The sequence below is a fragment of the Cervus canadensis genome, chromosome 18, assembly GCF_019320065.1.
Source record: "Cervus canadensis isolate Bull #8, Minnesota chromosome 18, ASM1932006v1, whole genome shotgun sequence".
In the NCBI taxonomy this organism is placed as follows: domain Eukaryota; kingdom Metazoa; phylum Chordata; class Mammalia; order Artiodactyla; family Cervidae; genus Cervus; species Cervus canadensis.
The window spans coordinates 39,318,215-39,345,992 of record NC_057403.1 but is presented as its reverse complement, the minus strand read 5'-3'; the positions used below and the strand labels follow the sequence as shown (position 1 = coordinate 39,345,992).

Below are 27,778 nucleotides of genomic sequence, written 5' to 3'. Positions count from 1 at the left end.
AACATCTTACCAGCTTGTTGTGAAGATGGTGAACACTATGAAAGCAATAAAGCAGTAAACAAAGGTATTATTAACCATGACATCTGAGACCCCAAATGAGTAACTGAGTTATCTGAAGAGGCTATGTGCTTATGTATGTGTGCACGCACGCATAGTCACTTTAAACTGTTTTGTACTGTCCTACTCCAAAGTGCTTTAAATCTAAATTCTTGACGGTAAACAGAATCAAGACTGTTAAACTTAGGCAGTTTTCAAAATATCCTTCATTTCTTTAAACCAGTAAGTATCTGGAGTATCTACTATTTGCCAAACACTACTTAGGATAAAATAAACAAAAATAAACACGACCTCATAGAATTGACAAATCTAAGAGGAAGACATCAAACACATATGGTGACTGTTAAGAGTACGTGGAATGCTCACTGCTACAAGCAAATAAAAATGAGCTTTTTCAGATAAGCAGTAATGAGTTTTATACTACAAGAAAATAGTAAACTTACACGAAGGGCTGAGGCAAAACTGTTTTTCAGGTTGGTTGATATGCTCATGAGTAAAGGTTCCCTGCAAGTAATCATGGCCATTCCAGCTGTCAAGTTCCGCATCATGTGATGAGCTGCTATTCGCATTCGAGATTCCTCAGAATCCAGGGCAAAATCTTTCCTGACTATTTGCTCACAAGTAGTCATGGCAATCTTAATTGATCGGTCCACCACAGGATGGACCAGCTCCTGGACGGCCCGTTCAATTGCTTGGCGCACACACTGCTTCAGCTGTGGATGGGCCTGAAACAAGGGAATCTAGGGAGGAAAAAAGAAGTCAACAACTTTTTTAAATAAAACAACCAAATTTCTATCAGTAATCACACCCTTGTCTTTGAATTACTTCCAAGTTAACCATGAACTACCAATTTCTACTTTAAATAAAGAAAAGCTCAGAAAACAGAAGCTGGGCTCCAAAGAGGGCATAGTAGTCACTATATCTTGTGATACATGATTACACATCAAGTTTAATGGGCAAACTGTTCATTACAAGATGCCTAAAGACACTACCCTGGTTAGTCAAAATTTGTGGCTTGAGTACTCCTAAAGGAAGTAACTTCTTTAGTAGCATGGGGAAATGCAAAAATAATCAAGATAATAGAAAAAAAAGCTTTCTACAAAAACTATTATTTTCAAAATAGCAAGCATTTAATTAATAAAAAATTATATTGAAATCTTTTGCTTTACTTGAAAGACTACTTATGGGTATTTACTGAATTTTTAAGAAAGTTGAAAATATTCATGATGAACTTATACAACACATAGCGATTCCTACTCTCTGCAACAAAAGCCTACAACTTAGGAATCCAGATAAGGAAGTTGAAAAGAGAAGGGAAAGTAACCAGCTGACCTCATCACAAAGTAACGGTTCACTCACCGTTGGGTTTAGCGTAATGTGCGGCGCCAGGCCTGCGAGGGAGTAGACATTGATGTCATGGTAGCTGTACTGTGGCTGAGGCGGGACGGTGGCTGTGCAGGTGGTGCTGGTGGCTGGTGTTGTAGAAGTTGCTAAATGCAGAGAAAAAATAACAGCTAATGAAAGAAGCACACTTCCTGACTACTATAACATTAGCAGGGCATCATGTGGTCTTAATCTAACTAAACTGACTGGATGGGGGTGGGGAGGGGTGCCACAGGTCACATTTTTCCCACCCTGAATTATCACAACCTGAACAAAGCATGTAAAACTCAGTCACTGGCTGTGCACCTGGGCATAGGAATGAATTGAGGGGTCATGCCACATTAGCTGGCCCAAACCTTGTCGCATTCTTCTATATATAATGTATTATCAATTTTCAACCTATTCTGTTTCCTAGTTTACCTGGGGATTCTTGAGGGCTGAGAAAAAAGAAAAGCTGGTTTATTCTAACCACACCTCCTAAAGCTCCCAGTCCTCTTAATGCATGTTAAACCCACTCCCCGAATGGGTTAAGCCAATCTGGCCATCCCCAGATTTGAGGAATAACACAGGTCTTCATGCCACTGCACTTCTTTCTCTAAGACCTCAAACAATGTCAAAGCCTGGCTGAGGGGGAATATGAGGAACAACTGATTAATGGTATTAGTTACGAATACCACAGACAGAATTACCAGACAGACACACTAAGACAATGCCTAGACATTACTAACATTTCCTTAAAAATTTAGAAGGCTCACCAGGAAGTATACAAAATTGCAACCCCACATTACCTAGAAAATTACAATTTGCTAGATGCATAGGAATGTACCATTGAAAAAATAAAAAAAAAAAAAGAATGTACCACTGAAGAGAACCTATGATAAATAGAGAGCTAATTATCACACTTACTTGTGGTTGTGATAGGAGGGAGCTCCTCTGGCTGCTTGACATCTTTCTTTGGAGCAGAGAGTTGCTCATCTAAGTTCTTCAGGCGATCTTTATCCTTTAGGAGGTTTCCAGGTTTTAGCTCATTGATGTCTAATGCAAGATTCTTACAGAGGACCTCAATTTCAAACTTCAAGTTTAACTGTGTAATTCCAATATTCAATGAGAATATTAAAAATGAATATTCAGCTTCATAATAATACAGTATTCTCACCCATTTGTCATAGTGCTCCCCCCACTAAATACCCTCTTTTTCCTGTAAATTTTAATAATGTAAAGGAAGACAGTGTTCCTAAGGATAAAGAGCAACAAACTTACCTTTAAGTCATGTTCCTGATGTAGCTCAGCTAATACATTCATAATCGCCATTGTCCAGGGGTTGGGTGGCCTAAAAACCTGAAGAAAACCATTATGTTAAGCTTGCCCCAAACTCACTCTTTAATATGTATTATCTAACAGTTAAGCACTCACACCCATGTGGCCATAATAAAATCGCTAGTCTTCCCACAACTCGTATTTCAGAAAAACACCAAAACCCAAAGCCACCCATTAAAGTGAGTCCTGTATACTACCGAGCCTCTCAATTTGGAAATCCCAAGCTTCCCTGAGGAAAACTAACTGATCTAGCTCCACGTTGCTAAGAACTGAGGAAATAGCCTCTTGACCTTGTGCCAAAACAAACGAACTCTCATTAGATGACTCAAATCAGTATTCAATAAAATATTAAAATTTACTCACCACACTACGAATGCTAGATTCTAAGACTTTGGCAACAAAGGGCACTACATAGAGCAACTCTTGCTGTCCTTTAACATAAGCCTCTAGCAGCAAAGATTTTACATCCAAGTCCTAGAAAAACAAACACATTTTTAAATGCTGGGAATATATTAGAAAATTCCTTATTCAATATCCCCAATTATACTCTGCCAAACTCATCCCCAAAATTGGAATCAATAATTGACCCTCACCTTATGAAAAGCCAGGGGTAACAATCATACCTTTTATCTTGCTAAACATTGTGAGGCCATGAGCATGCAATTGGAGATTCAAAACATGGGCCAAACCTTCACAGACACCCCGTCAAAACAGCCCCAAGTAACGTCAAGATTTTGATAGAATATGCTGTATGAACATTCTCAACGTTTACATGAGCCTTTCGTTAAAACTCACAGTGTGTAAGATGGGTTTATTTTTAGCTAGTGTAATCATTCCTAGCCAATGTCCCAAGTTCTTCAGCAAAGACCGATCGGAGAAATTGGCTGCAGCTTTATCAGAGGTCAGGAGTACCTGAAACAGTGTAGGATTAAGAAAGGTATGAAAATGAGCTTATAAAAAAACATCTCAACTAAATGTTTAAGAATTCCATTATTCTACATTAAAAACAAGCCATAAATACTGAGAAGGTATGCCCCAAGGTAGATCCTGTCCACGTATCACTGCAATATTTTGTTGTGTTCAGTGACATTTTTACCTTCAAATGTCTTTACATTTTAAAAAGGTTAAAAAATTTACAGAAATAAATTTTACAGAAGGTAAAAAATGTAAAATATGTCATATCGACGTGCAGTAACACCACGTAGCATGTATGGTCCCACAGCAAAGTATTTTAAAACTGAAAATTTAAGCTAAGTTTGAAGCAGCGACTCAACTGCAAATCTATTTTGAAGAGCTAAATTCAATTCAAATGAAGACTACAGCTATGAATTTTAAGTCCTTCCCAGATAGCAGGCATACTAAGGAGTATAAGAAGATTGCAGTGCTCTGTTGTGATCTTTAGCATTATCTTTGGAAACAACTACGATAACTTTCTGGAATACACTGTAATATTGCTTACACACTTCGAGAAGGCCTAATCCATTTCATCAATTCTCTACTTGGAGACAGAACCAACACTCCAGTGTCTTGCATACATTCATACATTCATTTCCTACATAATACCTTTTATGGTTATTAGTTTAAATTTATACTTTTGTTTAAAAGAAAGAATCTTTTGACCCAAATTATGTGGAGATTTTCATATCCCAACAATCCCTGCTATCAAATGACAAAGGCTCAATTTAGTTATGTTCCTTAACTCCACACAGCAACAGCAGAATGGCACAAAGTCAGCTGTGCAACAGAAAGGAGCCAGGAATTCTCTTGCACTACAGCGTAACCAAGAATAGGGAAAATTCCTATTCACAGGTTTAAATATAGTGCTGGTTCCTAAGCCAATATCCCAAGTTATTCAGCCAAGAATGTTTTCAGCTATATGCTGGTTCACACTGTTTTCTTTAAAAATTATTCTTCCTAAGAAAAATACTTAAGATTTTATAGAACAAGCATTAGCCCATTAGGAAATGTTTGACCTTAAAAGGAACTTCTGAGAATCCCAAACAGCTATTTTACAACATTCAAGAGTCTTGAGATATATGGCATTTAAGACATAAATGATGGTATGGTACAGAACGATGAAAATGAGTATGTCTGTGAGACTAAATTCTTCATGAAAATTTAGTTCTGTGTTTGAAACAATGCCTAAAGCAACCTGCATAAATACTGTAACAAATACAACATACAGGAGAAAACAATACCCCCCAATTCCACATGTGTAATCAAATATTTCCAAACTAAAAACAGTAATAAAAGGTTTGACAGAAAACAAAATTCTGTAAAGCAATTATCCTTCAATTAAAAAAAAAAAATACAAGAACACTTACTTTGATGTTTCTATAGGTCTCATTCAGAACCATCTTATTAAATTCAGGATTCTTCAGCGTGTCAAGGAAGTTTGAATACAGGCTGTGAAAGTTTGGCTCAATACTGACTCTCTTCATAACCAGGTATTGTGAAACCCAAGGCATAAACTCTTCCTTCACAGTTTCCTTTAGTTCTTCAACCTAGCCAACCATTACAACATGGGAAGTATTCAATTAAAAGATGATAAAATACAGTTTTATGTTTCGTTTCTGTGAACACGACTACAGTGTATGGCTCCTTGCAAAATCAGTTGCTAAAGCAACATGCTACATCTCCCCAATTTTACATAGATGCTATCAAGTACAGTATATTCAAGTCCATGTAAGTATACAGTCAATCATCTCTTAAGCTGGGTAATTAGAACTGAAACATCTATGGTCCCTTTAAGCTTTAAAATTACAAAACATGTAGTCCCTCATCCCCATCTTACTCTCCATCTGAACAAAAGAAGATAAATTACTAATCTACAACCTGTTATTAACAAGCCTGATGCCAGAACTATGTTTTTCTACATTTCTATCTCTAGGAATTATTTGTAAAGTTTGAAAGTCTTCTTCCAAAAAGCATGCAAAATGCTTCAAAATTTTCCCCCAATCAATTGTGGTGCGATTCTCAAAGAAGTACTTGCATTATAAATTACATCTCAAAACCCACTTGTTAAGGCTAATTAGTATTGACGAAACAGACATTTCCAAGTATTATCTTAGCACATGATCTTGTAAGGCAAGCATCAATTCTTTTCACAAGCTGTTATTGATCTCTGGGAGGACGTGAATTGTGACTAGAAATACAAATGAAATTCCCATCATCATGAAATCACTTTCAAGTTTACTTCAAAAAGCCTGTAACTCACTGCAAAACAATACTATTTGGGACTTCCCTGGAAGTTCAGTGGTTAAGAGGCTACACTTCCACTGCAGGCAGTGTGAGTTTGGTTCGATCCCTGGTAAGGGAACTAAGATCCCACATGCCATGCCATGTGGCCAAAATAAATAAATAAATAAATAAAATCAGTGCTATTTAACATCTACAGAGTCCACAACCACTAGTTGTACATCCATGTTCCCTTCATTTTGATTCTATTATCTCCACCTTTAAAGATTAAAAAGGGTAGAGAATATCAAATATAAATCCCCCAATCCATCAAGAAAAACAACAGAGAACATTTGTAGTGATACATACATAAACTATTACTTCAGACTCACCTTTTGTGTCATATTTGACTGGGAAAGGTTGTTGAAGATAAAAGCAATTTTCTCCTGGATATTTTCTGGGGGCTCTACGATTCTCTCAGTTTGATCTGTGGCCACAAGCAATGTATCTATATTTGTTGTATTAATAGAAGGCTGAAGAAATAAAATGCATAAAATTAACAAGCTAAAATCCTTACCAGACAAATCCCAGGGGTGGGGTATGTACACAGATTCCTTTAGTACATAAAATACATATGGTATGTACAACTGTGCACTTGAAGTGCTGGCAAGAACATGTACTGAACTATTCACAGGGGCTGCATGTGGAAAATTGGGGTGGCACAAGGGAGAAATGCTGATCTTTCATGCTTTTTTTAATAGGCATGTGTTATTTATAATAAAGTACATGCTCACTACTGGACATATTGCAATGTAACAACAAATACAACAAAGAAAGAAGATAGACCTACTTACTGGCACATCTTTCTTAAAGCTGACTCCAGTTGGCCTGGTGACTGTAACCGTTTTCGCAACAGTGGTGGTTGTTGAGGTGGTTACCATAGTGCTAACCTGGCCAGCAAGGGGAGCTTTTGCTGGAACCTGGGCCTGGGCCTGGGCTTGAGCCAGTGCAATACTTCCAGGGGTTGTGATAGAGCCCTGCATTTTCACAGGAGGATCTCTAGATTGCTGTCCATACTCAATATACTATAGAGGTAGGGAGAGAAAAACACATTAAATAAGAATTTTTAACAGAAACTGAAATACTTGAATTAAACTCCCCTCACTTCTGAGAGACTGGAAATCATTTCATAGCATTCTTTTGGTTCATCTATCTCCCTTATATCTTGCCCCATTCTGGTGCATATTCCCGTATGTGTAATATGTAAGTGGATACCACAAACTTCTGAAGAAGTAAAGCTAAAATGTTACTATGCTTAAGTGTTTATAAGAGAACCAGTCTAAAAAAACAAATTTTAAAAATGTAGCCACAAATGCTTGCCTATAGATTTCCTTAAATTCCTTCATATAAGTAAACTTAAAGGTTCTAAAATTTATATAATAAACTGATTTCTATTGGATGCTAATGAGAAAAACCACAGCCTAAAAAACACTGCAGCGTGAGTTCTCTCTCAGCAAAGCTAATGGCACAAAACAAGAACAGTTTATACCACCTAGCCAACTGGAGGGTAAGCAATGTTCTAGGATACGTTTTGTCCCTCTCCTCCACATTTCCCAGTCCAAAAAAATTCCTTCTCCCACACAAATTAGAAGACTGACACAGCCTTCCTGATACTATTACCAACAGCTTGTTCCCGACCAAAAACTAGTACCTATATATACATATATATATATATATACACACACACACACACACATACATACATACACCGTAACTTTATTCAAAAAATGAGACATTTTCAAGAAGGAAAAATACAGCCCTTTAAACTGAAAAATAAACAATGACTTCTCTCCCCTTCTCTGGGTAATAAATGTGTTAAAGTGGGAACTCAGGATCACTGTTAGTGTGATCACTTTCGTACCACCTCCCTTATTCTCCCTCTCTAGTCTTTCAAGGTCCCAGATCTGAATTTCAAGATCATCTGATTGTAGTAGCCTCTGACTTCCCATCCCAGCTTTTCAAACTCTGCTTTCTTGCCTAGTTTTCAGTGCCATAATTTTGGCACAGCCCTCCAAAACCCCTCAATAGACATGAATATACTCCTACCTCCTATGCTGTGGTTTCCGAGGCTAAATCATCATAATGACACTCTGCACTCCTACAAACAAACCCAGTGGAATGAGGTAGAAAGTGCTGGACTAAACTACAATACAGAATTAAAATCAGTTCAAATTCTGAACTGGTTTCTTAAAATATGATCTTATAAAGGAGTTCATCTGCTTTGTACTGAAAAAAGTAAAATAAAGTTAACAGAGATTAATCAACTTTCTTTTCTTGTTCTCTGTAAGCTGACTTTGACCAAAGGGAAGACGAAAGTGTGAATACTTAGTAATCACGTAAAATCAATCACTAAAGAAATATTTACAAATTTCAAGAATAATCACATAACATGGTTTAAAATGTATATTCTGTAGGTCCATTTCCTTAGGGACTGTCTCTTTTTTAACCTCGAAGGAATCTATAGTGTAAGAAGGCTGTATTTTTAAGAAACACTGATCTAAAAACTTTTATATGCAACAGGTCTGGGGAATTTCCTGGCAGTCCAGTGGTTAGGGCTGGGCTCTTTCACTATCATGGGCCAGGTTCAATCCCTAGTCAGGGAACTAAGATCCCACAAGCCACACAGAGCAGCCCCCCAAAACCAAACCAAAACAAACAAAAAACCCAAACAACAACAACAGAAAAAAATAGCTCTGATTCACATTAACATCTAAATCAGAGGAACAACTTTTTTTTTTTTTTTTTTTGGAACAACTTATTTTTATCAGAGTCCCACTCCAAATTCTTTTTAGACTCAGGCAGGGATTCTTGGTTAATAGTGAAAGATTTCTACTCCTTGATAGAATTATTAGGCTAAACTACTGGCAAAAGCCTTTTATCAAATCAAGCAAAACCACTGCTTACAAAAGATAATATAAAATTCCTATTTTTTCATGGTTAAGCTACAAAACAAGCAACAAATAATATGTATACCTATGTCAGAACAATCATTAGGCAATCTTAATGCCATTGCCAGTAAATCCAAATTCAAATTAAAACAGATAAACCCTTCAATTACTTAGGTACTGAAGACACTTACCTCCTGTAAATGATGTGGAAATTGCATAAAGTGACTGATCGAAGCCAAGTGCTGACAATACTGGGGATAGTCCTTCAATCTGTCAACAAAAACATTTATTCATTTACCATTTCATGTAAGAACAGAGGCAGTACAATTTCAAATTTTTCAAAAGCTAATCTAGGCCATTTCTCCCATTTCTACCTTTGAGATACCTTATTTGAAGAGAATGTCAAAAGGAAGAACAAAGAAGAGAGGGAAAATACTTGTGAACATCACCCTTTCTGAATCAAAAAAACCTTTTTTTAAAAGGTTTTGTTTTACTTAAGATTACAATGAGCCATTAAAACTACTATCTTTCCAGTTAGCTAAATCCCAAATGTTCATCAACAGGTGAAGAGAAAAACAGTTTGCTGATGAACCCATACAACAGAATACTATTCTGCAATAAAAAGAAACTGAAACATGCAGTAACATGGATAAATCTTGGAAGCATCATGCTCAGCTTAAGAAGTCAGACTCATACACACTGTATAGGGCTCCCTTTAAATAATACTCTGGAAAAAAGAGACAAATCCAATCAGTGATTGCCAGAGGTTAGATGTGTGGAAAGTTAACTACAAAGGGGAAGTAAGCGAACTTCTTGAGGGTGACAAAAATATTCAGTATTTTGATTGTGGTGGTAGTGGTAACACAACTGTTTGAATTTCAAAGACCTATTAACCTAAAATACTGACTTTCACATATTATAAAGTATAGTTCAGTAAACAAACCAAAAAAAAAAAAGAAAAAAACCTGCTATTTTCTACTTCTCCAACCACTTATTTGGTAAATATAACAAACTGTTTTCACTTCTTCCTTTTACTTCATATAGTCATTAAGGTTAGTTAATAACATATAAAGCATAGAAGAATTAGCTGAAAAGTAAGCTACTGTTTCTTCTTTCATTAAAAGAGAGAACCTTCACAGAAAACCTATCCACTCACCTATTTTTAAATCTATCTAGTGCAGCAATCCCAAAATAATACATTTTGGATCCAAAAGGCTTGCGTAAGGCTTCAAGAACGTATCGCAGGGCCAAACCTAGCGCCATGTAAGTGACCAGTCCTTTTTCGATTATTCCCCCAAACAGGCAGGCTGTTATATGTAACTCTTTATCAGGGTATTGGGGGAAGAACCGATATTCTTCGAACAAGTTCCTTAGCATACAGTTAAATACTTCTCGTTCCCTCTTTATGGTAGAATCTTTAAATCTCTGTAGCATTTCTAATACCTGGAAAAAGCAAGACAAAAATGATACACACATAAAGGAAACCGTTACTAAGATAGTGAAGTGAAAGTTGCTCAGTCATGTCCAACTCTTTGTGACCCCATGGACTATACAGTCCATGGAATTCTCTAGGCCAGAATACTGGAGTGGGTAAGCCTTTCCCTTCTCCAGGGGATCTTTCCCACCCAGGGAGCAAACCGGGGTCTCCTGCACTGCAGGTGGATTCTTTACCAGCTGAGCTACCAGGGAATGCACTCCTCAAATATTCTCAATTGTTAAGTAGAGTATTTAACAATAAACTGAGCTTGAGATAAATATTAAAGAGACATATCAAAACACTCGATGTTATATATCACTTTGAAAGAGGCATTTATTTAAGATTTACCTAAACCATAAAGAATTAGATCATTCTGGACACTCACCTCATCAACAGACATGGTTGGATGTGGTGGGTGATTATATATTCTCTGGAAATAGCTGTTTGCTTCATCATCTATCTCTTTACTAAAGTGCTGATTTGCCTCTGGCCACACCTGAGACAAGTCCGCTGTTAAAAACAGAAAAGTAAACAGTGGGCATTTAGGCTCCTCCTTTACTCCCCCACATTAAGCACACAGAGCCAGAAAGACCAATATAGTTTGAATTTTAAGAGGAAGAAAAAAAAACTAAAATGAAGTGTTAAGGGGGTCAAGTTTCAATATTCAACTGCTCCAAGGACACAAGAGATTTTAACAAAACTGCCCTACAACCACAGTTCTATCTCAGTACTTTATATAAGGACTTTTCACACCATGAAAGTTCACTAGGTTCAAATTTATAATGCACTTACCCTCAATACAACCTCATTCCAGGTTACTTTATCACCTCTTACTTCTAAGAATTAGCAATGCATATGCATGACACATTGATAGAAACACAAAGCATGCTACAGAACATAACATTCAGACAAGCCTTTCACACTAACATTTTCAAATCAGTTTGTATACTTTCAAACCTTGAATAATGAATATTTAGTCCCAATGACAAGGATATTTAAAAGTCAATGATATATATGTATTTACAAAGAAGACTCCTCTGACTTTTAAATAGCTTACTAAAGGAGATTCAAAGTTTAAAATTTGATTTTTGTAACATATATGGCAATAATTATGTGTACTTATATATCATAAAGCTGTAACATTAAAATATAGTTATTTACTTCATAAACTGGCAAAACTGAAACAGAAATCTGAGATTTTCCTGGCTGCTCCTGATTTGTTTAAAAAACAAAAAAGGTTTACATACATAGATTTAAACTACTCTATCTTTTTTACTTTGCTCCTTACTCTTAGGATAACACCTTGAAGAATGCTACCTCTTAACTGCCACCTTCTTCTGACAATCCAGGATCAAAGGCAGAATAATACCTCAAATTTTTGTTTTAAAAATTTAAATTCATGATACTCCCACCGATCTAGGAGGCATATCAACATAATGGCTTTATAACAACATATTAAGACAAAGTCGAAGTTTTTGTCCATCTATCTCTGGGGACAACAAATTGGACATGTAAGTTACATATGTATCAGTCACACTTCACAATCACAGACAACACTACCACTTACAAGGTTTCATCTTACTCTGCTGGAATGTAGGCTGGTTCAGTCCAGAGGTGCCCAGCTTCCTCTGTACAAAAGGATCGCTATTCACTGCAGGGAGTCCAAGAGCCCCAGTTCCTATACCAGTCAGGCTGCCTGTGCCAAGACCACCTACTAGAAAGAACGAAGGCAGCCAAAAGTCTTATCATTACTCATCTTCTTCACTTTATAAAAGACACAAGTTCTTAATTAAAAAGTCATGGTCTTTTGTTAACTCAGTTGCAACTAGGTTACAGAGTTATTACACTGCAGGGAGTCCAAGAGCCCCAGTTTCTATACCAGTCAGGCTGCCAGGGGATCTTCCCAACCCAGGGATCAAACCCAGGTCTCCCGCATTGCAGGCGGGTTCTTTACCAGCTGAGCCACAAGAGAAGCCCAAGAATATTGGAGTGGGTAGCCCAACCCTTTTCCAGTGGATCTTCCTGACCCAGGAATCGAACTGGGGTCTCCTGCACTGCAGGCGGATTCTTTACCAATTGAGCGATCAGGGAAGCCCAAGTTATTAAAACATTTCACTAATTAGGTTTTAGTACTCTAAACTTATACTCTGGCAATAAAAGGTGCAAACAGCTTAGGAGAAACATGTGGGTACTATGGGGGAAAATGTAAACTTTACTTGCACGGTAAGTTAAAAGCCAAAATACGTGGGAAAGTTCTACTGATTTCCTAACATTTTCAAGGTAGGTGCAAAAAGGCAGGACATATACCTGAATCTGATGCATGAAACATTTTACCTTTATTATACGAACGTTGGGTAATTTATAAAGCTATGAGTTTTGATCTAAGCCTAAGTTCTTTAGAACGTGATTAACAAAGTTGTTACTGCTTACAGTATCATGTGGTAATAGAATCCTTACTGAATAACTCAAGTAAAAAATGTGTAAGTATAAAAATATCCTCATTACAATTTGACTAAATTAATGTAATGTTTTTCTCTTCCCAGCTATGGATGTGAAAATAACTTTCACAATTTAGTTTAAGCACTTTTCTGTTATCACAGTGACTCAGAACACTTTATATACACTAAGGCACGATGAAGCTTACAAATAGTCTGTACCCCTACCCACCACTCCTCTTACCTGGGAGCTGTGATGAAAGTCCTCCAATACCACTGAATGCAGTTGTCTGATTTGGGGTTGAAAGGGGTGGAAATGCTTTTGCTGGTGACTGTGGGGTACTGAATGCAGAACCCAAATTTGGAGGAAAGCCCTGCATACTCTGGGTGTGAGGGGCAGCTGAACCACCTATACTAAGAGATGCCATTCCAGCAAGAGGGTCAATCTAAAGAAAAACATTATAAAAACGTATTAAACACACTTCAAGCAAAGGCAGATAATGACACAGGTAAAGCAATCTTTAGCAATAGCTCTTCAAATGCTTAATAAACTGCAAAACATGATGATGCTTAACCCCCAAAATCAAGTGTACCAGTCATTTTTCTTAATGTATCACAACTATATCACAGAATCTGTGATACAGTGGTTTAAAGAGCCCCTGACAAAGAACCAGAGCCACAATATAAGGGCTATAAAACTTCAAGAATAACATTTCAGATGAAGTTCTCTGAGGCTGTACTACTAAACATTTAGTAGTGACATGGGGCAATCCTTATAATTTCCAATAGGCCCCTTTAATGTAAACAAATTTCAATTAGCTTAACTTTTAATACAATAAAAGCATTAGAAATTAGAAATCTAGTCAAAACAAATCTTGTCAAACTTTGAGAATCTTGGGGTTAGAGGAGATCAGCTCTAATTTAAAAAAAACAAAAAACAAGGTATACTATTCATACCAAAAGATTTTATAAAATATCTAATAACTGCACTTCCAAGCTTCTTAGTTTGTGACATTATTTCAGACTTGTGACTATAGAAAATAATATATGATATGCCTTTTATAAAGTGGTCACTGAAGTGGTTCCCTAAATGCTCTTTCTTAAAATAAACCCCAATCTGCCATTCAATGCAGCTGAAAATAGAAGCGGAATATGTTGCTCCCAGAGAGAAGGGGGTGGTTGGTGTCAGGGAGTAACTTAAATGTACCTTGTTTTTAAAAGAGCAGTTCAGTTGAGAGCTGAAGAGCCCCAGTTATAACAAGTCCTTATGCTCTAGCACTGTTGCTTGGCCCGTGAAGCTACAAACAAGACACATCAGGTTCAAAGGCAGTGCTTATTTCTCAAGTCTGTTATTCTTATTTTAAAAAGAAGCCCTTACCATATACCTGTCTAAGCTGTTTTGTATCTTTCCTCTCATAGTCTGTTTAATGATTCAAATCTATTCTCAACCACAATGCCTATTTACAGATCTCCTTTAAGTGGATACTAGACATGCAGTTATCTAAAATGTAATAAATTCAGACAAAAATCTCCTTTGAGTAGAATATTAATGATGATGTAGAAGTTTATTCTATTTCAAATCTATGAACAAATGGAGATGTATCAAATGTAGTGTTCATTTACCTGAACAGGAGAAATGGCGTCTAAGCTGCTAGCACTAGGAGGGCGTCCTTTTGGCATAACTCCAGGTGGTGGTTGCCTGGCCTTGTTCATAACGTTACTGCAATTGGCCACCATGGTGAGGATGGTTTCTGATAACTCCTGAGAAACACTCCTGAAGAGAAACGAAAAGTGAAAAATATCATTAATTATTCCCTAGAACACCTAAGCAAACAAATCTGGATTTCTAATAAATAGAAAGCTTGCTGGAACCTATGGCTCAATTTCCACCATATCCCATGTCTCTGTATCTGTCATTAATCACCAGGATTTTCTGAGCACTGCCTTTCTTGTGAAAATATTTTTTAACACCTCTGAAATTAACAAGGCTTGGGTATAGTGCTGCCCTTATATTTTGAAATACCACTCTAAAAAACATTCCATATCCTCAACTAGTTCATCAAAAATTATGCACAAATGTGGACGTATCAAAGTAAACAGATAAACAATCTTTAGACAAGGTTCTCAGTCAAAAATAAGACATTAATTTAAGTATAGATAAAAATGCCATACACGAAGCAACTGTATTAGGCAAGCACGTAAAAAACTGACTTCTAAAATGTGAATCAGGCTGTATGTTTGACAGAAAAGTCCGCTTTCCTATCACAGGGTGCTATTGTCTCCTGAAACTGTGGAACCCCTTGCACTCACAAATGCTATGCAAACTTCCTACTGTCTTAGATCTTACCCTCTAAATTCTTAATCATACTTTTGACTCTAAAAAGTAAAAGCAGTCACTCAGACAAGAAAGTTGTTTCTGAGGGGAGGGAGAGGACAGATTAAGATATTAAAAGTACCAAATAAAACTCTACATTAAACAGTTCAGAGAATTCTCTAGAGGACCACTGGTTAAGACTCTGAGCTTCCACTTCAGGGGGTGTAGGTTCAATCTCTGGTTGGGGAACTAACATCCCATATGCCATGAGGCACAACCAAAACAAAAAAATTATCTTTCAGATAAGCACAAAACTATGGGGAAATAGACCAACTGCCTCTGGTTATAATAAATGGAGAACTTGCTATGGAGAAAAATTTTACAGCACCTAACAAAATTGCATATGCCATTTCCCTTTAACCTTACAATTCCACTTCTAATGGGCCCAAATATACACTGGCAAAGATAATGGATGCAAAATGCTATTCATTCCAACATTATTTGTGATATATAGTGAAAACAAACTAAATATTCACAAATAGGTACTAGTTCACTAAGGCACAAAACATCTATTTAGTAGAGTACTACACAGCAAATACGAGGAATAAAGAAACTCTAATTGTTTGGTGTGAACTCTGGGATATATAATCAAATGAAAGAAGCATGGTGCAGAAAGTATGTAATATACTACCACCTTTTCTACAGGTAAAAGGAAAATATATACACTTGTAACCCAGAGATAACCCACAAAATAAACAAAAATGGTGAACTAAAGGCAAAGAAAACTAGAAGATGGAGGCAACAGAGTCTAAACGAAAATTTCATTGAATATACCGTTTTAGAATTTTTGCATTTGAAAAAGGTATCTGTGTTTTACTAGTAATAAACACACATACCACACACCAAAAAACACTTTAAAAGGAAAACCGTTTCAAAGATATCTATGCCATGGGTTAATGGCTACAAGCATATCATATTGTATTCAACACAAAATGCCTTCAACTGTAAGCCACACCATTATTTTACACGCTCTACAAAATTAACTGGGTTAATTCTAATTGTAAGAGGTCACCAATGAGATGAATCATCATTTCAGAGATGGTACAATATTAAAACTGTGTATCTTATGATTGATAAAAATGGTTAATTAAAATATTATTCCTTGCTATTTCAGAACTTGTCATAGCCGACAAAATTCCAAACTTAAGAGACCAGAGTACTAAAACGAACTCCCATAAATGCTTCACTCACCAATTAGCTACATTTTGCCCTATTTATTTAATCATTTTTTCTATAATATCCACTTCTCTCCAAAACATTTTAGATTAGATACATCATGTACCTTTTATCCCTAAATACTTTACTACCTGTTTTCTAAGAACAAGGGCATTTTCTTACATAACCTTGTAAAACAACATTTATGAAATCCAATACAAGTTGGGCAAGGATAAAATAAAATAGGTCAGATTCAAATTACATCAATTATTCCCATAATGTCCTCAATGCTGTTTTTTTCCCCTTGGATCAGGATGCATTGCACTGGGTTGTCACATCTATTTTGCTTCTTTAAACTGTCAGAATTCATCAACTTTTATTTCTCTTTCTTAAACTTGATTTTTTTAAAAAAGTAGAAGCCAGTTTTTTGTTTTTATACAACATCCCTTGATTTGTGTTTGTCTGCTACTTTGTATTTTGCATGCACTGACCGAGAGATTAGCACATAACTTACACAATGTTCTACTCAATGCCTTTATCATGAGGCATCTGCAGAATGGAGCTGTGACCTCCTGACCAGTAAATTAATGTTGTGAATGTCAGATCCAGAGGTCTCTACTGAAATAATGCTACTATTCCCCTTTGAGAATCACACAGGTATTCATTTTACTGTGCTTCAGAAATAACAAAAAAGAATATATAGGACAGAACAAAAGTGAGGATGGTGGAGTAAAGACCTCTAAATATTCTCTCCTCCATAAAACCAACTAGAACACTAGCCAAAAAAAGGTAGGAGTTGATTTTTTCAGAACTCTGGAAATGAACCAAAAGGCTTTACAACAGTCAAGGGAGGGAATTCCCTGTCAGTCCAGGGGCTAAGACTTCTTGCTTTCATTTCACTGCTGGAGCCAGGGATCAACCCCAGGCAGAGCAGCACAGAGTGGCCAAGAAAAAAACACATGAGGGGAATTTTTCTTCCAGAAAGATGATTACTTCTTGGTAACAACAGCAAGCTTTATGACATCTTAATTTGCTCCCTCAGAATTAAAACACACAATCACAGTGAAAACTAGCAGGCAACCTGACAACCACCAGATCAAGAGGGCTCAGAATTGGGCTGAAACATCTTCAAAGTTCATTCTCAGAGAAATAATCATCATTTCACCTATCTGAGGATTCCCTGTGAGACCACAATGGCCGGGTTGTCTATACTGGACCTAAGAGCTGACCCAGGACAAACAGACATGGGTTTCCCCATGGGTATCTGCAGAAAAAATTTTAAAGGTCATTGTTTTAACTTCCTGAATGCCTAAGGTAGAAGATAACAGTCTGACCAAACTACAGGTTAACCAAAAGTTTAAAAGGAAAACTTCAGATGATTTCCATGGGTGGAAATCTGAAAAGCTTTCACATTTCCCCAGGAATCTAGAAGGCATGAGGTGTGTGCAGGGTTGTGCCAGCATCTAAAGTGTGCCGTTGCCTTGAAAGACCTAAGAAAGCCAAAGTTCTTAGGTTCAAGCCCAAGTTCACCTCAAGCCAACCTTCAGGTTCTGACTAAGAAGCAAGTGAATACCCAAGTGGACTTGTCAAGGGGCCAACTTAGGGTTAAAGATGTACCTGGACACAGCACACAGAATCACAGGGTAAAGAATTGCTTACTGATTCCAGAGTTTAGTTTAACAAAACCTCCAATCTTAGCTAACCACAAAGCTTACCCAGAGATATCAGTGACCAAAGAGGACAAAGAATACAGATACTACTGATTTTGTTCAGAAAAAAGCATTAACAAAACAAAAAACCCTTGAGTGGGTAAAATGTGATTTCAAGAATTGCCATATTAAACTTTCCAGCTTTCAACCACAAATAAGACATGCAACACACACACATATAACCAAACTAGAAACAGAAGATAAGGAAACTCCCTTCAATGTGAAACGTAACTATAAACCCATAACTAACATTATAGCTAATGGTCAAACACTGGGTACTTTCCTCCTGAATCAGGAACAAGGTAAGGTTGTCTGTTCTCACCACGTCTATTCAACTTTAGACTGGAGCAAGAACAATTAGACCAAAAAAAAAAAAAAAAAAAACCACCACCAACAAAACAAAACACCTCTCTATTCAGATACCATGACTTGTATCAAATACCCAGCAAAAAGCATGACTAAAGCAATGCAAACATCACTGAAAGAAATTAGAGAAAGATAAAAGAAATGGGAAGATATCCTAGATTTGTTAACTGGAAGACTTAATACTATTAAAATGGCACTATCCCCTGAGGTGATCTAAAGGTTCAACATAATCCTTATCAAAATCCCACTGGGCTCTGTAACTTCTCTGCAGAAATGGACAAGCTGACCCCAGAATTCTTATGAAAATTAAGGAACCCAGAATGACCAAAACAGTTTTGGAGAAGTAGAAAGCAAAGCTGCAGAACTCATACTTCAATTTAAAAATTTACTTAAAAGTGAAAGTTATCAAGACAATGTGGTACTGGCATAAGGACAGGCATATAGATCAATGGAAGAGAACTAAGAGCCCAGAATAAACTCATATTATGTGCAGCTGATTTTTCAGAAGATCGTTCCAAAGGGAAAGACCAGTCTCTTCAACAAACAAATGACTATTCACATGTAAAACTACGCATTTGGGACCCTATCTCGCACCACACATTAAAAAATTAACTCAAACAGATCTCATATTTCAGTAGTATAGTACTTTGGACTTAAAACCCACTGGATTACCTTAAATGCTGTCATTTTTAATTATTCAAACCCTCTTCCTCAAATCAACAATTATCCACACAATCCAGTTCCAGTATTAAATACTCTTCTTACCCTGCACAAGCTTGTAAACAGGCCAACATTGTTGCCAGGGTTTCTGGAGGAAGTTGAGCACTTTTGGGCTGATCTTTCTCTGGGGCGAGTCCACCCAAAATAGAAGGACACCGTCTCTTTAAAAAAGTCATACAAGCCTGGATAAAAGGCTCCTGAAAAAGAGAAAGTCTTTCAGTGTATTTGAAACTCATCATTAATTGATTTCAGACTAAGCATTACAACTCAACTCCAGAATATAGTAATAATATTTTCATTGCCATTTTCTTCAGTTATCCTGACCATCAAAACTTAAAAGCAGTAATAAATGGACAAATCCCACTTACTCCATGCTCTCGAATTTTATCTGTGAGCCACTTGTCAAGTTTGAGGTATTCACGACGGGAAGCAAGTGCAGCAAGGTCAATAACAAAGGCAAATGGAGTACCATTTAGCAGCATTGACAAAGCCTAAAGAAAAAGAATATTAGAAACTGCGAGTCAAGCAATTGAGTGACTTTTCTGTCCTATTTTCTGTTTCCAGTTTTTATTTTCACAAACAAGTGTAAATAAAACATTGCTAATATTTTCTTAATCATAATTTTTTAGACAGCTTGGTGTGTATCAATGGTAATACTTGTCCCTAACTATACGATCACATTTCAAAGACAAACACATGACTTTACCTTCACAATAAACTTTACCCTGTGTTTTTTCAAATAAACCTAAAGCAAAGCAAAACACAAAGCATGAAAAATTATCTTTATCCATTAAAAAAAAAAAACTAAACTCAGGCTTCCTCTAACCTAAGTACAACTACAACACCAGTACTATCAAATCAAATAAAAAACATTAAGAATCAGACTATTTGTCAGAAGAATCTGTTAATGCTAATGAAATCTGTAAAACAGTCGACAGCCAACCAGTGTCTCCAAAAATTGTATCTCACAGATTACATCTAAGATGTCAATATCATTTGCTTTAGAACAGCTCTTTAAATGTCATAGAAGACCAAACCAAACTCAGTGAAACGTAAATGAAAACATTTTTACACTTCTAAAGAACCACTCTTCTTCCAACCTCTTTCTACCTTTAAGGAAAAACTCTAAATCTCATCCATTCTAGCTTAGAGTTACATGTGACTTATTCCTAAGACACTTGGAACTTTTGCCATCAATAGTTACTCTGTCCCTCCAAGCTCACCTTCAAGTCCTGGGCCACATCAAGTATTCGAGACAATTTGGCCTGGTCATACTGCTCCCCTCGCATGTACCATTCTGCCATTGCATGCATGATAAGTTGGCGGATTGAGGGAGACTGTCCCTAAGAAAAGAAAAAAGGGAGTTAAATAGCAATACTACTACTAACCATTTTGATACGCTGTTGCAACTGCTATTACAAACACTGATTTCACCTGTACTCATGTAAAATTGAGCTGTATCAGTGCAGATGATAAAGCATGGATTACAATGACTTGTGTGTTGGGGTGGGAGGGGTGTTATTTCCACATCTTCCAAAAGATGCCTACCCCTAAACCCTTAAGTCATATACTCACTACAACAAATCTGTCCTATAAAACATTTTCAAAGACAAAATATGATGTGAATGTGAGGGTGCATCAAGTTTATATGACCCCTTAAATTCAATTATATATTACTGGCCTATAAAAACAAAACAGTTTCAGATAATCATCTTTCATGTTGCACAGGGCCATATTTTTTCAGTATTTCTGGGACTAGAGTTTGTACATTCTAAATTTAGCTATTTTCACAAACAATAATGCTCACTGTCTATAATTATTAAAAAAAAATTTTTTTAAGCAGAAAACAGCCTGTCTTTGCAGTTGAATGGTAATTTAGCTAATGTCTCCCGGAAGAGCAACAGCAATTACTACTACTATCTAAACCACTTTCCAGTAACTGTCTCAGAGCGACAGAGAGTCCAAGTGAGACAACTATCTAATCAGGAGTGGTGATGCATGTCCCTTCACTGTGCCCTCTCTCACAGATATGCTGAGAAAGGTCTAAGAATGTCTTTGCTGCAAACTTCTGGTTAAATGTTTGATAAACACTTTGTAAACTTTTATCTATCATGTGATTTCAGTCTCCGGCAATGCAGTTGGCCTGAGGAAAGGAATGGAACCAAGGCTAATGTTTTTCAAGTTTTATCTGGTTTGTAACAAACAATAGCAGGAATATCTTAAAGAGGGGCACGTGGTATAAAGGGGAAAACAACTGCTTTTTCTTAAAGCTTCTACATATATCTGCATTTAAAATGCAGGCTACTGGGGAGGAGGGGAAGATCAATGGACAAAAAAGTATTTATTTGTCAAATACATCCTACAAAATTGTGTTTGTGGGGGGGTGCCTCAAGGGCTTGAAAACTCAGCAGGAACCAAAATAAAATTTCAATGTTGGATTTAAATTTAAAGTAAAATTACGTCAATTCAATTGATCTGTGATCTTCTCTCATTTGCTGTTAAGAAGTAAAACGAGAACCTTCTGTTTCTATGAAGCTCTGTACTGGTTTCTTAGTGATACAGTTTTCATAACACTGAATTTTTTTTTAATTGTCTTGCCTCCTTGCTCTTTCACGTTTTATACTTAATACCTACATGATGCTAAAAGATAAAATAAATTTTATGGAAGTGTGCCTTTCTCAGAGTGTCAGGATTCCAAGGATGACAATTTCTCTAGTTGAACAACATCAAAAAAATGTCTACTATGCAGAAACAGAATCACAGATGTAGGAAACTAACACAGTTACGGGGGGGTGGGGATTGGGAATGACACATACACACACTATGTACAAAACAGGTAACAGTAAGAAACTACTGTGCAGCACAGGAAGCTCTCTCAATCCTCTGTAATGGCATGTGTGAGAACAGAATCTAAGAGTGAATAAGTGTGCACGCATAACACTCACTGTGCTGCACGTCCGAAACACAGATCAACGAAACCTTTAATGCTGACGATTAAGACAAAGGAGTGGCCGTGTCTCACCTGCCCGTGCCACGCGTAGTGCAAGATGATAGCCGAGTTGGGGTGGTTCCCCAGGAAAATGGGCATCAGAGTGGAGATGAGCTCGTGGCGCAAGGTGTGCCAGGAGGTGTTGATCTGCAGCAGGGCCAGCACCAGCATGTCCGGACAGTGCTTGATGGGGAAGCTGAAGAGCTGCTTGACCTGCTCGTACTGCCCCACCTCTGCGAGCCGGAGCAGAGACTCAATCAAATCCAGGCTCTTCCTAACAAGAATGGAAAGAAGACAATCTGTCAGTGAAAATCTAAGGACACAAAACCATTTTCCAAATAAATGATACCAGCTATCAAGACAAAACCAAGTTGCTCTCATCTTTTAGTATTTGAAAAATATTTAAATTGGTGCCGATTCATCTCAAATATGTAATGCTGGCATGCTTTCAAACTAACTTTAAAAGCTGTCCAAATTAACAAAACAAGTGATGAAGGAGAGTAGATGTGCCTGACCGTTTGCATAACCATGGACCTCCTCACCATGAAAAACTTGTGATTAGAGTGAAAAATAAAAACATTAGAGTTTAGAAACAGTCAAAAATTCAATAAAACATAAACACAAGAAACATTCTACAGAAAAATACAGCCTGACTCACACTACACTGCAAATCAACTATATTTCAATTTAAAAAGAAAGCCCAGTCAGAACACTTAGTTTGGTAACACAGTTTTAACTTACGTGCCCCCTGATGTCATACAAGTTCAAAAGTAAACAATACCTCCTATGAATTATTCTTGCCCTAAGAAACTAAATGTGGTTGGCTTCAGTCAAGCCTCAAATCAAACCTAATCCTAGTTCATAAAAACTATGGGATAGAGATCAAATTAAACACCATGAGGAAATAGATACCCTATACCACAGGGAAGACTATAGGATGCTATTTTTCCATTAAATCAATGGTCAAGAATTATATTAAAAAAAAAAAAAGAAGGAAGAAGACTTACAGAATGAAAAAAACTATGTATGTAGACCTTGTTTGGACTCGCAATCATACAAACTGTTACAAACCATTTCTGAGACAATTAGGGAAACCTGAATATACAGCTGTATTAAGGAGTCATTAAGTGTATGACATTTCAGTTTTTTTGTTGTTTTTTTTTTTAATTTTTTTTGGACATTTCAGTTTTATAAATTGGAAAGAGGTCTTTATCTGTTAAAATGAAGAAACACTGCCGTACACATTAGTCTTAACAGGAGGGGAAAAAAAAAATCAACCAACCCAGCAGATCCAATGTTGGCTACCACCTGAACATCTGGGGAAAGCATACACTGTAGAACAGACCACTGCTTGGGTCAATCTTTCAGAACAGGGATCAGCAAACAACATTTACAGGCCCAATCTCACACTGCCTAATTTTTGTAAATACTGTTTTGCTGGAATAGAGTCACACCCACATTGATACTGTGCTACAATTTGAGAGTTAAGTAGTTGCACAGAGACCATCTGGCCTGCAAAGCCAGATGTTAAACCCTTTACAGGGAAAATCTACCATCCTTTGTTTTGTAAGATGGTGTCAATAGGGCTCTGTGCGTGCGTGCATGCTAAGTCGCTTCAGCTGTCTCTGACTCTGTGTGACCCTATGGACTGTAGCCTGCCAGGGTCCTCTGTCCATGGGGATTCTCCAGGCAAGAATACTGGAGTGAACTGCCATTTCCTACTCCAGGGGATCTTCCCAACCCAGGGATTGAACCCGCCTGCATCTCTTAAGTCTCCTGCATTCTCAGGAGGGTTCTTTACTACTAGTGCCACCTGGGAAGCCCAACACAACAGGGCTTTATACTGTCCTAAAATCAACAGCCACAACACATCCTCCCCCCCTACCCTCAAACACTATCTATTCATGTTGGAAAAGTGTCCCAGTAGAGTATGGTTGGAAAAAATGGAAGAAACATTATAAAGTAGATGTCTTTGAGAACCAAAACAGCCCATGCCCACTCCCTATAGCCATGAGTGTATTGTAACAGTAATGCACATCCATCCCTCAGAGAGGAATGACTTAAGTTTCAGGAGAAACCAACTCAGCCAGTCAGATTCTCCCTCAGAAATTTGGAACTGAAATTCAGAGAAAATAGATAACTGACTGAAGTTTGAGATTTCATGAGTTGGCCGTTTTGAGCCACTTACAAAAGCAAGCAAGCAAAATCTACAAAGAAAAGAAAGGGATTTAAACCTAACTGAGAAGTGCAAGTCTCCTTCTAACATGTTGATAGTTTGAGAATATATACAATGTCAGATACTACAAGAAGAAAGATGTATCTAGTGATAAGGGGACTAAATAGAGATTTTCACCCAAGAACACCCTAGTGTATAAAATTTACGGTAAGCAGGCTTGCTAAAAATACTGTTTCGTTTAAACCTTTAACTATGTAGTTGGCTAACTATTAATCTTATATTTCAAAAAAGTAGAAATGACTCTTCAAGAAAAGCTAGATGAAGAGTGTTTACCATGTGGCAATTTCTCGATTGTCATCCTCTGGTGGTGCTTTCAGAATATCAGTGGCAACAGTATGACAGGGATAGTCGGCGAAACAGAAGATCTCTGGATTTATAAGGGAATGCTGAATGAAGGAGAGCTGGAAAAAGAGAACAAAGTCCTTACTACCATAAATGACTGTAGATGTTAAAAAACTGAAACATTTTAACAGGGCTAATTTCAATCTTAAGGTTATCAGAAATTTCCCTTTAAAATCTTAGTTATTTGATCTTTCAAAACCACAGATAATTGAGACAAAATAAGGTGCATGATGACCCTGGAGACAAACATTCTTAAAATACTGGGAAAACAGATTGATTGCTACACTTCAGCTGAGTCTGATATTAAACTATAATAATATTCCTTCAAAATTTACAGAGTCTGCTTTTCTGAGCAATGCAAAACAAATTCTACTTTAAAACAGTATTTTAATCAAAGGATAGATGTCACTATGTTAGCCGTTATTTTGTGTCTCTTCTATAGCTAAACACTATTCACTTACCTGGCCTTCTGCATGTTTCCAAGGTCTGTATATGAGATCTACGGGGAACACTTCCATACCCAGACCCCTCTGAATGCCATAGACTACATTATGAAGTCCTTTACTGTCACGAATTTGAAACCCAGGATGGTCCAGTTCATAAGTTACTTCCTTGAAATTCAAACTCGGGTTCTGAAAAAGAAAAGCACTTCAAAGTTTAATGAACAAAAGTGTACATATTTTGACTGCTTTATCCAAAGAGTCACATTAAATCTCAATCAAAATGGTCTACTTATAGACACAAAATCATCTGAATCTTTCTGGTATTACCAAAGTCTTAGAAGAAGTATTTTCTTTTTAAAAATTGTTTTGTTTTTATTTTGGCTGTGCTGGGTCTTCACTGCACCACATGGGCTTCGCTGCCCCACAGCATAGGGGATCTCAGTTTAGTGACCAGGGATCGAACCTGTATCTCCAGCACCGCAAGGCAGATCTTAACCAGGGGAGTCTCAGAAAAGCAAATTCTTAATATTCAAAATAAACCAGCTCTACTAGTAAGTAACTCCACTCTTTCAGCAAGCAACTCCAACCTTTCAGCTCATGACATACTTCAGAATATATATGAGGACATAATGGGGAAATCTCTCTTCCTCTACTTTAGTACAATGAACATACCCATCCCAATAATGCCTCTTCTTTACAGTAAGAGTTCATTACTTTGGAACAAAATGGCAAAGATAAATCAATTATCCCAAATGTCAATCTTAACAATCTCCCCTAAAAGCATCTCAATGTATGCATCAGGAAAAGTGATCTAAATTCTTTATGTCAAAATGACTAAAAAATTATATTAAAAAATGTTTTATGAAAAGGTATTCATAAAAGCAGTATGAAATTCCTTAAAGAAACACAAAGCACAGGAAACAAGTTTATAGAAGATCATTTACCAAACACACTGCACCAAGCAATAAGAATATTTTGTGCTTGGGACCTCTCTGGTGTCCCAAGTTGGTGTCCCGGTGCTTAAGACTCTGAGCTCCCAAAGCCAGGGGGACAAGTTGGATCCCTGGGTGGGGAACTGAGATCCTACATGCCACATCATGTGGCCAAAAAGAAAAAAAAAAAATATTTTGTGCTTAAAAGAAAAGGGAAAAAAAAAGGATGTGCATATTTCAAAATTAAATCTCCAACCAAAGCATCATGCCCAGTTTAGTTTTGCTTTATAGTGACTTCTCTGAGGACTTTAACACTTGCTTTGTATAAAGTATAAAGAGTAAACCTCAGTTATAAGGCAACAAACAATAGCATTCAGAGGTGAGATTTTTTTTTCCTACAATTTGTTTCAAGGACTGAATGTGACAGAACAGAATCATAAATATACTATTAAATAGCATTCCTAGAAAGAGGTTAAGTTTGGGAAGTCCACAGGTGTGCCCCTATGGTTTCCTCCTTCTATCCTGGGTAGTAAAAACAAACAAATTATTAACCCAATCTGTGTCTGAAATTGTCCTCTGCTGTCTACAAAAAAATGTACAGAAACTCAAATACATGAGAAGAAAAAGGAAGAGGAAAGTATTACTAACTCAACTATTCAAATCCACACTGAAGGTGTTTAATTTATAGCCTTTGCACTCTGACATCAAATCAACATAGGTTCAGATAACATGGAACACTGTCCTTGTCTACAATTAAAAAAAAAAAAAAAAGAGTTATCAATAAGGCAATCAACTATCAAGATGAAACAGAGGGAAAAGCATGCTTTCCTTTTACAGACAACCACAGGTTAAGAACAAACTAATAACTGGTTACCCATAAGTGATAAAACTGTGATTTTATTTTACTTTGCTTTCATTTCACTTTCCAAGTTTTCTGCCATGATCATGTTATTTTTTTATAGGTTTGAATACCATAAATCCATCTACTATTAAGAAAAATAAAAGGAAAACCCTCTGATGTTAGTAGTAAGGTCATACAGAGAATGGTATTCAGTTATTCAGTTCTGCCTCTAAGTTACATATGTGGAAAACTAAAACTGAAATATAGGATAGACAAATGACCTGACACCTTGCCAAGAATGTTATGTGTGTGTATGTAGTCTTTAGCCTTATATGTAGTTCCTTGACATTTTATGAACAAGACTGGAATAATACATCTTGATCTCGACTCCACATTCCCTTTTAATAACTAGAAGTTTTACCCTTTTATTTAACATTTCAACAATGTAGGAGAGGTACTTTTTATTTGGGAGCCAATTATTTAGTTTATGGATATTCTAGAAGTGGAACTAGTAAGAGAAGTATGGATTTTTATTATCCACCATAAACAAAGTTGGCAGGGTTTTTGTTACACCTTCCAGAAAACATTGAGACTTTCTTTCTCCTCAATAATTCTTCATACAATCATTATTTTTGTAACAAATTCATCCTTCCCCCAAAACCACACACTATCCACCAGCAAATCATCTCATCAGTGCGATTCAGAACTGCATAGCAACAATTCATTATGAACAAAGCTAGAATTTGACTATGTGCTGTTTCCAGTACGTAATTATTTGTTTCATTACATTTAAGCCAATGAAGTCAGAAATTACAAACAGTGCAGCCCTCATTCAGCTAGGCACTTTACTCATTAAAATTTTCATTCTCTGGGCTAC

The 27,778-nt window shown here is 36.8% G+C and overlaps 1 protein-coding gene and 2 non-coding genes across 8 annotated transcripts in view; all 3 read right to left on the bottom strand.

The window, feature by feature from the left end:
* The window catches only part of CNOT1 (CCR4-NOT transcription complex subunit 1), an 82,734-nt gene that overhangs the window by 17,476 nt on the left and 37,480 nt on the right, over nt 1–27,778 (bottom strand). For 2 of the 6 annotated variants that reach the window (XM_043437835.1, XM_043437838.1), the window contains exons 11-31: nt 25,147–25,317; nt 24,617–24,744; nt 22,141–22,381; nt 20,342–20,461; nt 19,487–19,609; nt 19,164–19,315; nt 14,418–14,568; nt 13,039–13,240; nt 11,927–12,073; nt 10,745–10,869; nt 10,039–10,325; nt 9,074–9,152; nt 6,789–7,019; nt 6,327–6,467; nt 5,082–5,261; nt 3,553–3,669; nt 3,121–3,231; nt 2,701–2,778; nt 2,347–2,524; nt 1,417–1,547; nt 501–797 (exon numbers count right to left, since the gene is read on the bottom strand). In XM_043437835.1, the coding sequence (XP_043293770.1) occupies nt 501–797; nt 1,417–1,547; nt 2,347–2,524; nt 2,701–2,778; nt 3,121–3,231; nt 3,553–3,669; nt 5,082–5,261; nt 6,327–6,467; nt 6,789–7,019; nt 9,074–9,152; nt 10,039–10,325; nt 10,745–10,869; nt 11,927–12,073; nt 13,039–13,240; nt 14,418–14,568; nt 19,164–19,315; nt 19,487–19,609; nt 20,342–20,461; nt 22,141–22,381; nt 24,617–24,744; nt 25,147–25,317 (3,390 nt within the window). The remainder of the gene's footprint in view (nt 1–500; nt 798–1,416; nt 1,548–2,346; nt 2,525–2,700; nt 2,779–3,120; nt 3,232–3,552; nt 3,670–5,081; nt 5,262–6,326; nt 6,468–6,788; nt 7,020–9,073; nt 9,153–10,038; nt 10,326–10,744; nt 10,870–11,926; nt 12,074–13,038; nt 13,241–14,417; nt 14,569–19,163; nt 19,316–19,486; nt 19,610–20,341; nt 20,462–22,140; nt 22,382–24,616; nt 24,745–25,146; nt 25,318–27,778) is intronic. The other 4 variants (XM_043437837.1, XM_043437840.1, XM_043437836.1 and 1 more) reach the window with 2 other exon arrangements.
* On the bottom strand, nt 4,444–4,582 carry LOC122421828. Its single transcript, XR_006263637.1, has one exon. It is a non-coding gene; the product is annotated as a small nucleolar RNA SNORA46 (small nucleolar RNA).
* On the bottom strand, nt 13,994–14,129 carry LOC122421829. The gene has a single exon (XR_006263638.1). It is a non-coding gene; the product is annotated as a small nucleolar RNA SNORA50 (small nucleolar RNA).